The sequence below is a fragment of the Rhagoletis pomonella genome, unplaced genomic scaffold, assembly GCF_013731165.1.
Source record: "Rhagoletis pomonella isolate Grant_MI unplaced genomic scaffold, Rhpom_1.0 Rhpom_scaffold_00011, whole genome shotgun sequence".
Taxonomy (NCBI): Eukaryota; Metazoa; Arthropoda; class Insecta; order Diptera; family Tephritidae; genus Rhagoletis; species Rhagoletis pomonella.
In genome coordinates, this window is record NW_023458565.1 from 27,190,476 (window position 1) to 27,204,732 (window position 14,257).

The 14,257-nt window shown below is 33.4% G+C and overlaps 1 protein-coding gene across 2 annotated transcripts in view; it reads left to right on the top strand.

The window, feature by feature from the left end:
- Nucleotides 1–12,188: 12,188 nt before the first annotated feature.
- Nucleotides 12,189–14,257, top strand: part of LOC118747057 — a 36,414-nt gene continuing 34,345 nt past the window's right edge. Inside the window, exons 1-3 of one of the 2 annotated variants that reach the window (XM_036481047.1) lie at nucleotides 12,189–12,311; nucleotides 12,388–12,511; nucleotides 13,860–14,098. In XM_036481047.1, coding sequence (XP_036336940.1) covers nucleotides 12,224–12,311; nucleotides 12,388–12,511; nucleotides 13,860–14,007 — 360 coding nt within the window. In that variant the 5' untranslated portion in view covers nucleotides 12,189–12,223 and the 3' untranslated portion in view covers nucleotides 14,008–14,098. Of the gene's footprint in view, nucleotides 12,312–12,387; nucleotides 12,512–13,859; nucleotides 14,099–14,257 lie in introns of those variants that run through there. The other variant, XM_036481049.1, reaches the window with a different exon arrangement.

Consider the following 14,257-nt stretch of genomic DNA (forward strand, 5'->3'; position numbering starts at 1 on the left):
ATTTACCTTGGTCTTCATTTTTGCCTTTATCTTTACGCATCCTTGTTTTTGTTTTTATTTTTACCTTTGCCTTTATCCTATTCTTCATTTATGTACGTAGTCACCTTTACTTTCATTCTTGTATTGGTCTTTTCCTAAGTGTTATTCTTTAACCTTTTGTTAGCAAATTTTTGTTAAATTTATACCATATGCATACACACAAGAAGTACTTGTTTCAGCCCCAATCATTTCCGATGCACCATTTCCGTTGCATCACTTCCGTTGCATCATTTCCGTCCCAACCAGATCCGTGTGCAATTTGCGCTGAATTTGCCAAATTACTCCCAACCAACCAATCGCCGCTAGAGAAGTTTCACTTCAAAAATGCATAAAATCGAATACTAGAAATCTCTCTAAACATTGTGAAGTAAAAGTTTGTTGTTGCGGAAACCTGCTAAATATATAATTTGTGTACAAAGTTTGAAATGCCGATTTGTGTACATACATATATGTATGTAGCACAATACGGTGATTGTTATATTATGAGTTAGACTTTTATATAAAATCAATAAAAAATTAATCAATGAAAAGAATAGGTGAAACTAGTCAAAATGTTTCACTGCCATTATTTCGCATATTTGTGTAAAAATCTCAGAATAGTTATATCGGTGTATTTCCCCTCGTGTTGTTTTACTATGAATTTATAAATGTATATATGTCTAAGAAATCCTTCACCAAAGTGCTCTTACTATAATAATTTAGTTAATTAATAATTATTATATTACTTCAGTGTTTAGATATACTATTTATAAAAATATATTGTTCTTAAAAGTCCTTAAAAGAAAGCAATTTTAATTTTGTGGCACTTTCATCTTTTTTTCGACACTATTTTTGAATACCATTAGGCACATTTGGAAAACTCGAAATTCCATCCCTCACTCCAATATTAAACACCACGATTGCCAACAGTAGGTGCGTTCGACAAGTCAAAAATTTGTAATAGTTTTTCCAAATTTTTACTGGATGGCGTTCGATAACGACAAAAAATTATCCAACACACAAAAATTGAGAGAGCAAGCGTTCATTTTGATGCAAGAGAAGCGTTCATTTTGTACTGGCAAAATTTTAGTCAGCAAAAATTATCCAACACGAAAACATATGATCACAAAACATATGGTGGCAATTTTTGTAAACAAACAAAATTGCATTTTCCGAGTTTTGGTAATTATATGCTTTTTGGCTGCCTGCTATGTGACTTTATAATAGCGCCAACTAGTTTTTACTTCTAGAAATGTTCCTGGCGAACATTGAACGTTCACTTTCCTTTTTTCTTCTATGGAGGCAACATGAATTTCAGTTTGTTTACAAATAAAACATAAACAAAGTCAGCTGGTGTATCTTCTTCTTCCGGTTTTTGCAAGTAATGGCTAATTTCCTGTTCGTTTACTTTTTTTGCTTTTTCATCTCTTTGGGAGAGAATTTTCGCTTACTCTCTTGATTTTGATTGTTGGCTAGTGTTGGCTAATTTTGTTATCGAACGCAACTAGTATTGGTATTTATTATATTAATTCAACTTATAATTTAGCACGAGTTCTACTCGGTAGTAGGCAAATGCATGTTCTGGAAAATTCCGATTAATAGTCTGCTAGACATGTAGCGTTAGAATAGCGGCTTTGATGATACCGTTTGATGGGCGTGACAAATGCCCTGGTGCCGGCGAGTGTCCTCATCTCTCTCAGAAGTTGGCTAGGCTTCCGGTTTCCAAGCAGCGTTGCCAGGTTGACGTTTTTAACGTCATTTGGACGTTTCTTGTATCCTGTTGACGTTTGGACGTTTTTTGTGTAAAAAATTACGTTTTTTAACTTCCCAGTAATTTTTCTCTGTGACTAAATCTTGTACTAAGTAGAACTGATTTTGAATTATTTTCTTAATAAATCTTTATAAGCTTTGTGTTTTGCAGCAGCTGCTTCAAAAGATATTTATTCTTTGGACACAGATTACTTAAATATGATGCATACCAAGCGTATGCGCATTTTCTTTTTATTTTTGGACTAAGGACCTCGTGTTCAAAGGCTGGTTGTGTAAACACTTGAGGTTACGAGGCTTATTGTAATGTTTGTAATTGCTCATTAAAAGCCAAATCAGGAAGAGCTGATCTCTTGCAACACGCACGCTCGCAAAAGCATCAAAAAAGCTGTAGCAGCATAAGGAGTCAGAAAAAAGTAGGCGACTTTTTTAAGACTTCATTGAAAATGTAATGAACACAATAATAAAAGGCTGAAATATTGCTATGCTCCTTCTTAGCAGAACGTAATTTACTTAGGGTTTACACCGGACAATACTCTCATGACAATAGCAATACATGCACACTTTTTCACTAATACATGCATACTTTTCCATTAGAATAATTTTGACAACTAATACGTACATATATCTTCATTGTCATGACAGTATTGTCCAGCGTAAACCCTAAGTTAGCATTTTCGACAACCGACCCCCTTACCGAATGTCTACAAGAACAAAAAAAAAATATTAGAAATCAACGCGATTATTTAGCCCCTTTAAACTTGCACATTAGTGGACTGAAATTTAATGGGCTATCAAACTGCATACTCAAAAAAATTCTAAAAAATCTAAATAAAAAGTGGAAAATCTAGCTGAAGCTTTGCAGATTTTTTATAATTTTTGCACAAAGTTTGAAATGTGGATTTATATTTTGTTTGTTATATAATAAGCTTGGATTTTATGGAAAAATAATAAACATTAAATAAACAAAAGAGAAACAGTCAAAATCGATCAAAATGGTGATGACTTAATCAGCTGATGATTTTTATATTAACGATCTCAAAACAATTTACAAAGAATTTTAAATTCTTCCTCTGTCAAAATGACAATTTTTTTGGACATTCATTTGAATAAGACGTTTTTGGGTAGGAAATGACGTTTTTTCAGACCGAGAGGGACGTTTTCTCATTCCGAAGACCTGGCAACACTATTTCCAAGTGCAAGCTCTGTCAGGAGTTTACACAACTGGCAATCAACTAAGTCAGTGACGCGTTTGGCAAGGTTCGTTTTCAAATACATAATTATACTTATCTTGTGGTGGTGGTGTCCTGTGGATGTCGGATACCGACGACTGCCTGATACACGCTGTAGTCATTCTTGATTTTTCGTCTGGCGAACTGCGCTTCGATGTGAATAAACCAGATCTCAGGATCGTGTGATTGCCATAATGTGTGCGTCACTATTGGCCTGGGCGCTCAGATATGGCTGGTCCACTGAATAGTAGTTGTTGTAATTACTTGGTACTGCATTTTTATTGGTGGTTGCACCAGGTGGCACTTGGGTTTGTTGTATTTGTTGCTGCAGCACCTGCGGTGGCTCTACTTGCTGCTGTGCCTTTTGATGCGCCTGCTGCTGTTGCAGTAAATGCGTGGCTTGACCAGTCTGATTTGGACCGTCGCGAGCTGGCGAGTGATCAAGAGTCATCATTAACGTAATCCGCAGGGATCGCGTCGGTTTCACCAATTATGGTCAATGCGAAACTACCTCAATCCAAAAGGCACTGACAGATCAAACTTTTCTCGTAAAAAAACGATTGTCGCTCATACAAACGAAAGAAAAAAGTTTATGAAAGCATACTTTGAGAAGATTCTTGTGTCATAATTATTTCTGCCCTAACTGTGTCCTACAAACTGCCAAAAAGTAGCTATGACCCGTTTGAAGGATGTTTCTTATATATTTGAAGTAAGCTTTCCAAGAACGGGCCTAGCTTACTACACATTCCTACTAGATCATGCTTTCATTGACAAGCATACTCAATTTTATCAATAGGTGTGTACTCGTATTGAGAGGACAAAATTCTCCAGCAGAAAAAGTTCTGAGAATTCAGCAGCATTCGCTCTCAAAGAGACGAAATATCAACAGAAGTACGAGAACGCAAAATTTGCAAAAACTTGCAACCTTCGAAACAGCTGATCACTTGCACAGTTGCCACTGGTGATTAATTTGGCAATTTATTTTCTGCTTGGTGCATTTTCCCCCGATTTGGAATTTTATACAATTGAATAGTTTTGGATAAGAAAAACCTTTTTAAAATACGAATTAATTATATCGGAATGAATAAGTTATTTTTCTCATAATTATTTCTGATATCACATGGTGACGCATTAAAAACAAGAGTATCTCCTCCAAACACCCATCTTTGATCCAAAAAAATGTAATTTTTTTAAAGCAAATAAGCAAATGGATGTATAGAATTGACAACAACAACCACGCTGTCGAGTTTAAATAGCGGCAAATCAGCTGCACTTGATAGTAGTTGGTTGAATAAGGAAAATGAATTAGCAACAAGAGTTTACGGGATGTACAGAGCTCAGTGGTTAACGCTTCTGACTTTGAACATCGAATACGCAGGATCGATCCCTGCTGAAGTCTAGAAAAAAAGAAGTCTGATGAGGAGATGTGGTGATCTCCGAAATAGTGCTATAACTTCTACCGCTTCGACTTTGTTGCTTTTTCAATTTTTCCTAATAAACAATCGTGGTACAAAGCTCAATAAAAATATTAAAAATGTAATTGAGTAGGTTTAAAATTATAAAATTTTCATTTCAACAATCAACCTACCAAAACCGAAAAATTCAGCAAAAAAACATTTCAGCATGTTTCATTTAAATCTATTTTGGTATATTTAAAGGAAAATTATGGTACAAACGAAAAATGTCATACGGCAACCATAGTCAGCACGCACTAAAGTAAACAAACTGGAGATTAATAGCAAATTAACGAAAAATAAACTCAACAAACGTTGTGCTTATTAAATTTACGCAGTTTTTAGTTATATACTAGCATTAATAATAAAATTTGCAATAAATAACTCAAAAGGCCATATTTTCTTTTGCTTATTTACAAACATGTGTTTGTGATCAGCTGATTTTCTTACTTGCAAGTTTTAGCTGGGAATAATTTTTCCAGCAGAAATTTGCAGCTCTCTTTCACATTTCGCTCTCTCAATTTCCCCTACTTTGCAAGTTTTTTTGGGTACGAGAACGCAAAACCAGTAAAAGTTTTCTAAAACTTTAGATAATTGGGCGTACGAGTACACTCCTAATATCTGTATATTAGACTGCATCACTCCCATTGAAATAATAAAATCTATAATATATTTTATGACTTTCACCAAAAATACCTCCAAAAGTGGAGTTTTTATGAATAAAAATAGTTTCTTAAAGAACTTTTAAAAAAACTTCCCTCAGATGACAAAACAATGTAAGCTTATAAAATCTGCATAAAAAAATTAAAATTGAGATTTTTGGTGCTGTCAAGTTTTAAAAATACAGCAATCACTTATACTCGTATCATTATATCTCATGAAGAAATAATTGCTTCACTTCCACATTTTACTTCATCTCGCTCTAGCACGACAACTGAGACGTTTCGTTATTGTTTAAATTTTTTTTTAAGTATACCCAGAAGAGATCTATAAAAGTAGAAAGAAGTTTTCAATCGTGCATTCGAATAATTTAAACACTAATGGATGTATCGTAGTCGAATTATTATCCGTAAGTCTGTACGTATGTATGTGCATACATATAAAATATAATTGAAAGTTCTCATTGATATAAACTGTATAATTTCATGAATGAAAACTTCAAGCGCCATTCGATGCCTCAAATTGAAAATTTTCACTATGTATTTCAATACCGCATCAACTTAGTGTCCCACCGAACGCAGTACCGCACTCTCAATATAAAATTATACTTTAGCAGCTGCTGCTGATAGTGTATATGACCACCAACAAATTTACGAGCTAATAATTTTACTACTAAACACTCATCTACATTTTAAAGGCGATAACTTTGACTGTCTACGACATGGCTTCTTACACATAATGCCACTAGAAAAGAATAAAGCGCATGCGCAACGTGCCACACCATGTGTTATGCAACGGAAACCACACAACGTGCCACAGACCTAAATAATACACATTTATGTATATTTGTATGTATGCATGCATTCTTCCGCGCGTGTACCTGTTCCAACTCCATACGAATATCTTCGACGGCAACTAATAAAAAGACCTGCACTTAAGCTGACTGCCTTGCAATGCGTCCAAATGGGTAATAAAATAAATTTTAACTCATACACATCCACTATGGAATGGTGGGAGAAATGCAACAATAACAATGAACTGCAGCAACACGACAACAATTGATAAGTGTTTTAAAGGCGTAAATTCAAGATATTAGTCGAGCGCATCTTAGTGGAGCGGTTGTTGTATCATAAATTCGGGTTTTATCAGTGACCAATAATTTGTGTTAATGTGGCTTTTATTAATACAGAATATAGACAAGAATTATAAACAAAACTGTGAGAAGATATTTATCTAAGCCTTTGCATAGGCACGTGCATATTTCTGACTTAGGTCAAGATAATCGGAAGTGTGCCATTAGACAATTAAGCAAATAAACTAAGTGATTGTGAGCAGGAATATTGTACCTGACGACGCTAAATAATACTAACTAAAGGGGGAAGAGAGACGCGGAAATACGTGAATGCGAAGAGCTTGAGATGCTGACCTACAGCAAAAACGCCCACAAATTGTATCAAAATGTGGCGTTAGCACTCGCAAATCTACCATAGATCAGGTATTTACAATACGCCAAATTTTGGAAAAGACCCGCGAGAAAAGGATCAACACGCACCACCTATTTGCCGACTTTGAAGCCGCTTTCGACAGCACTTAAAAGGAGTTGCCTATACGCCGCTATGTCTGAATTTGGCGTCCCCGCCAAACTGATACGGCTGTGTAATATGACGTTGTGCAATACCACCAGCTCCGTCAGAATTGGGAAGGACCACTCCGAGCCTTTTGATACCAAACGAGGTTACAGACAAGGTGACACCTATTAAATTAAATTAAAAATTAAAAATTACTATATTCAATCATAATAAGCGTAGGCATCAGTTCCGCACCATCACTGTTACAAGAAAAGACTTAGCCTCTACATGTGCGATAATGTATTATTTTTCTGAGGAGGGTTGCCACCTATTAAAAAGTTTAAAAAAAGTTGGTTGAATGACAAAATAAGATACCAAATGAAGGGGTCTGGCCTTCGCATGCAAAAAAGCTTTAATTTTTGAATAGTGTTGCCACCTATTTAAAAATTACTATCTTCTATACATAGTATAAAGAAAAGTCGAGATATCTTGACCACGCTAATCTCAAAAACTACTGAACGCATTTATACGAGATTTTTTAAGTATAATCTGTATCGATAGGAATATTATCTTTAGTACTTTAAATTCCTCTAGGATTGCCACCTGTCTAAAAAAATACTAAATCCACACTGTTCGTTGGATTACAAGAAATGAGGTGTCAAATAAAAGGTCTCGGTTTTTAGATGTTCCATAATGTATTACTTTTTGAGTAGGGTTGCCACCTATTTAAAAATTATGTATGTATAATACGCGAGGGAATTTTTTGTTAATGACATTAGATTTGCACAGTTCATTCAATCAAAAAAAAAAAGAGGTGTCACGGGAAAAGGCTTGACCTTCCGATTTCAAGTAAGGTCTCATTTTTCGAAGAGGGTAACATGTGCGTAAAATTAAAAAATGTGGGTTGTTCGTTAGATTACAAGAAATGAGGTGTCAAATGAAAGGGTTTGACCTCCAGATGCGCAATTATATAATATTTTTTAGTAGGGTTGCAACCTGTTTAGTTGTCAATCGCATCTTATTTAATATCTACACTTTCAGCGTGTAGCGAAGCCTCGCGCATACGAGGCCGGCTAGTGTATGTATATTAAAGAAAAGTCGTCATCATCTAGTATACTTTTCTCCACTCCCACAATTTGACGAAGATAATCTTGTAGAGGTGCTTGAAAAATTTACATATGCGTGTATCTTTATACTTCTATATACATACATATATATATATATATATATATATATACTATCTAAATACATTTACCTAACATAGATATACATAAATATGTACTTATATGAATGACTGATACCGTTATTTCTTTGAATTTAACTACAACTAAAAAAAGGTTCTTTTAGTCTCTACTAAATTAGGATTATAAGTAAATCTGCATTTAATCGCACTAAATACAATTTACGTGGAATAACTTTCTGAGTTGCCAGTATCCTATGACAATCCTACAACGAACCCTTTTGTACTCGTTTGTTTGTGCTTACCAAATATTTATCTTTGCTTTTTTCTCATTTAGGCGCACCAAAAATTAAGTGAATTAATGTGAGTACATACATATATGTATGTATATACAGATCTATGTTAATGCATATTCGTAGGCAATTGTATGCATATTGCACATAAATAGAGCAGAACAACTCGGGCAAGCAGACAATTCGTCAATTTTCTTTTGTTTTACTTTCCCATCAAAAGTCAAATGATTAAATGGAAAATTTAGAAAATGGCATTGAAGCAAAACACAACACAACAAAAAAAAAACAAAAATGCCGCACAATGCACTGAGTCAACAAGCAAACAAACTCATATCTACATACATGCATAGGAGTACACAAATACATACATACAAATACTTTTTAACAAATAAAATCACCCACAATTGAAGTTACTCATAGAGAAAAAACAATAGAAAGACAAATATGTATTTATGGAGCGCAATGAGTAAAGAATAAAGAGACGAGGGCAAATGTTAGAGAGGTGTGCGGGGGTATGGCGACTTTTTACGCATTTCTATTTGCGCTGAGCAAACTAAACAGAAGCGACAGCAAGCGTGTGACAGCGAGTCAATGAATTGTCAAATGGGTTAAATGCTGTGTATTCACAAACAGGCCTCCTCGATGCCGACACGGCTGCCTGGTTGTGTGTCCCCTGCATTCCGAGCCATTTCAGCAGAGTTCAATGAGTGCATTCGCTGTTTTTGATGCAGTGCTGAGGTGAAACGATTAATTACTGTTACTAGGTGAGAGAGATACATACCTACCGTAAGAGGAAGTGTGGGTGAATGTTGATGGCACACGATTAAAATGACCAATTCAATCAGGCGTATCGTTCTTTGGAGATACATAGATACATATATTTAGTATACATAAATGCATATGCTATTTGTAGTACATACAGCTATGGTCAAAGATTTAGCACCCAAATTTAAAATGATAATGTTTGCAACTTATGTATGTTTGTTTATTTATTTTTAATAATTTTCATTAAAAATATAATTTAATCTATAACAAAAACCACATAATTAAAAGTTTCAAAACTTGCACAAATTTCACAAAAAATGTATCCAACTTCGAAAAAATTTTCATCAAAATTTCAAACGTTTCAACCCGAATTTTTAGAAAATTTTTGGGTATGCAGTTTTGTATCACATCCAATTTTAGTCTAATGAAGTGCATGTTTCAAGATTAGCATTTATTTTTGAGAATTTTTTTTTTTGGTCGAGGGTGCTGCGCATTTTCTTCTATATATTCATAATATATTTATTTCATGCGTTATTTGGAAAACTATGCACAACACCCTCGAAAAAATATTCTTGAAACAATTTTTTAAAGACTGATTTTTTTTGGGAAATTTGTGCAAGCATTGAAAAATTATTTATGTGGTTTCTGTTATAGATTGACTTATATTTCATATGAAAATCATTAAACATAAATAAATAAACATAAGTTGCAAATAATATCATTTTGAATTTTGGTACTAAATCCGTGAAATAGTCAAGGGTTGTTTACCTCTGAATTTCATGTAAATAACTACTTTTGGATATAAAATTTCAATAGGAAACATAAAATATTTTTTTAAATTTTTTTTTATTTTTATTTACTTTATTTATTTTATTACATTTCATATTTGTTTCCATATTATGCTGTAGGTCCCATATTCGAACCCCGTCAGACATATCTTCAAAATGATAATATGAAATTTCGATCTTCCTTTAATTTGTCCTCAATTCGAAAAAGTATTTGCGAAGTGCTGGCTATTTAAATAGCAACGCGTTTAAAGAAAACAATCTCCTTCATTACTCCTGCATTAGTTGTCAACTAGTTTCAAGTTAGCTTTTTGTAGCAAGTTACATATTTTATAGGAATTCCGCAAAAAAGCTAACTACAAGTGGGCTATTTTTTATTAACTGATAATTTTTTTCTGCAGGGCTATATTTTCATTAAAAAAATAAAAAACATTTTTTAAACAAAGAAAAATAGCCATAACTTGCTAAAATGTATTTTCCCTATTTACATTCTCGCCACCTTATGTCAGCAAGTGCCTATGTAAAAGTGTATGTACAAAATATTTTTCTTTGGTTCTCTGTTGTAGCTTTCTTTTCTAATTATTTACTCGTAAATAACATTTTACTTTATGCATGTATATAGTATTTTAAACAGAATGGTTGGTAAGCTTTTGGTCTTTTAAAATTGTGCTTTTTTTAATATTCAGATGCAAATAGAGCGGAAGTTTTGTACGCTTGGCTGCCAACAGACGGACGGTTTTCTGTATATATCAAAGTACATACATTAATATATATATGAATGTACTTGAAAATGTAAGCAAATATGTATGTACATGTATTTTAGGATAATGACTTGTCAAACTTCTCAATTCGACTTAGTATATTGTACTAGATTTTGCTTTCTTAGAGTTAGAAGTATTTGTGTTGTAGTAAGATAATTGATTTTCTTCTTATAATAGCATTAATAATTTTAAAATATTTAACTCATAATCTTTACTTGCCCCCCGGCATAACCGAAAAAAATGCTTGGTAGCCGCGATCAGCTCATAAGCGTGTAAACTGTACCTACATTTACAAATATCTTTTTAACAAGATGACCGAGCAAACTATAAAACATTTACCCTGAAAATCTGAATTTAACTCGACAAATTTAACCTGACCTGAACATCAATGAAGTTGTGCATTGTGTTGCCACATTGTAGATTAACCGTAACCATAACTACAGGTGATCCGTATGATGTAAGAAACAGCGCTAGGTGCTTAAAATAAAGTTCCGCAGGCAGCTGATGTTCAATTTAGAGAATTGCTCAGAATACACCGAGCCGAGTTGTTTTAACCTTGGTGTGGCGTAAGCCGGGCGGCTAAGAAGGAAGTGTTGAGACGACTCATCTCGTCCTCCTAACAACAACAGCAGCAGTAGGGCTCCGTGACGCAGGCTATCTGTGAGCAGGGCTGCCAAGTTGGCGCACACCGTGCCATTTTTGGCCGTATTTTACTTCAAATGGCACTTAATTTTCAATTTGGCACTTTTGAAATCCTATGCGTGTACTTCTTTTTGTCAACTAAAATTTTCTAATTTCTATAGTGTATACAACTGGTTTATCTTACTTTGCATTGGACGTTTGTTTTAGGAATGTGTTTGTAATTTTAATGCTCAATGGAAAGGACTAAAAAGAATTACAGCTTTTTTGGCACTTTTATTTTTCTAATTTGGCACATTTTGGCACTGTTTTATACTCAATATAGCAATTCATAGCGAAGTATAGTTGGCAACCCTGTCTGTGAGATATACTGACAGTTCCTGATTGAATACACCTCCTTCAGCTCTGTCGTCTAGCTTCGATACAACCGTGAATATATTTATTGAACCTTTATTTCAGAAGCTGTTGGTCTCCCGTTCATAGCTTGGCGGGACATGTGTAGAAAAGGATCCTTCTGGAGCCAGCCACGAAACGCTTCGATCTATTTTTTTTCAATAAGAAATTGAAGTTTCCAAGAATTTCCACGTGATCGTACGCCAATTGGGAGGAGAAAACTAAAAGGCGGAGTAAACTGCAGCAACTTTACCCGCAATGACAAGCGCTGATCCGGATTTCACCAAGGACCGTCATCTTTTTGATTAATTTCACCAGACAATGACCCTTCTCTATTAAAATTAACGTCGATCTGAGCGAACGGCATTCTAATTTGAATTCGGCAAGTTATTTTTCTCAAAATGTCAAAAGTTTCAATAAATCTCAAATTGATATACATGCCTACACAAATTGTATATATTTTATTAATTTTTTTGTACACATTTACCGTCTATAACATCTGTTTGAAACATAAGTAAGTATAAAAATGTGTAAATTATTTTCTTATCATCCATGTCAACAGCTGACAACCCATCGATTCGCGAACTTGAAAAATCTGTTAGGCGATGATAACCTTTGCGACCCAAATATTTTGTAAACAAAAAATAATCGAAATTATAAAACACAGCCTTTACGAGTCAGTTGAATTTGAGTAGCACAAGTGACAAGATGTTCAATAAGATTTTAATTATTTGCTTATGCTTTATAAGCTTAACTAAAGCTGGTGTTTATACAGAGCGTCACTTTAGAGATCCAGGTGCATAAGCGATTGGAAATAAAAATAACTAAAAATTTGAATAAGTAATAAAATATTTGTTTATTCGAATTTTTAGCACATCCAGGCAAGTGTGTCGTCAAAGATAAGGTGCTAGCGCCGGGACAAAGTATCAAGCATCCGGTAATGGATTGTGCACAATTTACTTGTGATAATGCACAAGGCATGGCAACCATTGAAACGTGAGTGGGTTGAATATTTACATTAGTATATACATACATTAGTAAAATATTCTGCACCACTATACTTATGTGGGTACATTAGGGTGGTCCAACGTCTTTTTGCAGCCCCCTCAGAACTGAAGAGTATCGAAAACAAGGTGAACCGTATTTTGAAATTTTGAAATCAGTAAATATGTATTTAACTGTGCCGGATGGGCTATAAAGTTTTCTATATGTTTTAAATTTTTTGGGAGAATTGCTATAAAATCATTAAAAATTAATATTTTCCATCGAATAAAAATATTTATCTTCATAAGTCTACAAAAATTAAAAATATGATGCGTATTTGACTTTGAAAATTTACTAACTGGTCCTTTATAACCAGGAACCGTAACAGTTACAACTTAAAAAAAAAAAATCGCTCTTTAACAATTATTTTTTGGCTTTTATTTAATTAATCCTTAAATAACAGTTTTTTATGATTTTTTTTTATAAATCCAAAATAACAATTATTTTTTAGTTTTCTCTAAATAATATGCAAATAACAGTTATTTTTTATTTTTAAATTATATATCTTAGATAACAGTTATTGAGGACTTTTATTTATAAAAGTCATTAATATAAATCAGTCACTGACTTTTATTTTTAAAATCATACTTATAGAAGTCATTTGTATAAGTCGTAGTAAACTTTGGTTCTCCAACAACTTCTTAACTGCGAAAATAACTTCTATTTGCACATTATTTAAATAAAAATCGAAAATAATTGTTATTTTGGATTTTTAAAATAAAAATCAAAAATAATTGTTATATTTTTTAATTTTGCATAAAAATTAGAAATAAATTTTTTTTTCAAATTTGAGTCTCGGCAAAAAAAAGAAATCGATTGGTATATATCACTTAGTTGTAGAACGTTTCCTTCATAGTGAATTTTTCAATGACAATTTTCATCAATAATGTTCGGTCCCTGTTTATAACCGATTATCTTGTCTTTTATTTACAAAAATGTGTTATTATATGTTTAACCACATCACGAAGTTTATAAAAAAATAGTTAGTAAAATATTTTAGTTAAGTGTGCATCATAATAGTTTTTGAAGAATTATGAAGGAAAATATTCTTATTCAGTCAGAAATGATTTGTTTATACCGCTTTTTTTTAGCAATTCTACAAAAAAATGTATTGTCCCCTTGTCTCCTTATATTCGATATTCTTTAGTTCGGGGGAGGAAATGGAAAAAATGCAAAAAATCGCTTTTCCTGTATATTTTTGGACCACCCTAATATATACATAGATACAAATATATTAGAAAGTGAACAAATTTTTACTGATTAAATTTCATACTACATTCTCTCGACTATTTACTCACAGCTGCGACCCGGTAAGCGCTCTGCCTTCTCCGCTTTCTTTGATTAAGTACGATCCGAAAGATAAACCGACTTGTAAGTGGGGCGAATTCATCGACACAAGCGCAGCGTATCCGGATTGCTGCAAGCGACACTTTTCTTGTGTGCTCTGAAAGGTGCAATAATGCTGAATACAAACAGTAAAAACTTATCATCTAAGTTGAATTTAGAATTTCATCAATATAACAATATGCTATAATAAAATATTGTTCAGTTATTTATCTAAGTAATTTTAGTGAAATATTATCTCATGCAAAAACCGCTCAAATCGATATAAGAAACATTTTAGCTATGAATGACATCGTGTCGCACATTTGAAGCTGCGTATAGGGGTCTATCTGCAGTGATTCTACCAAGTATCTT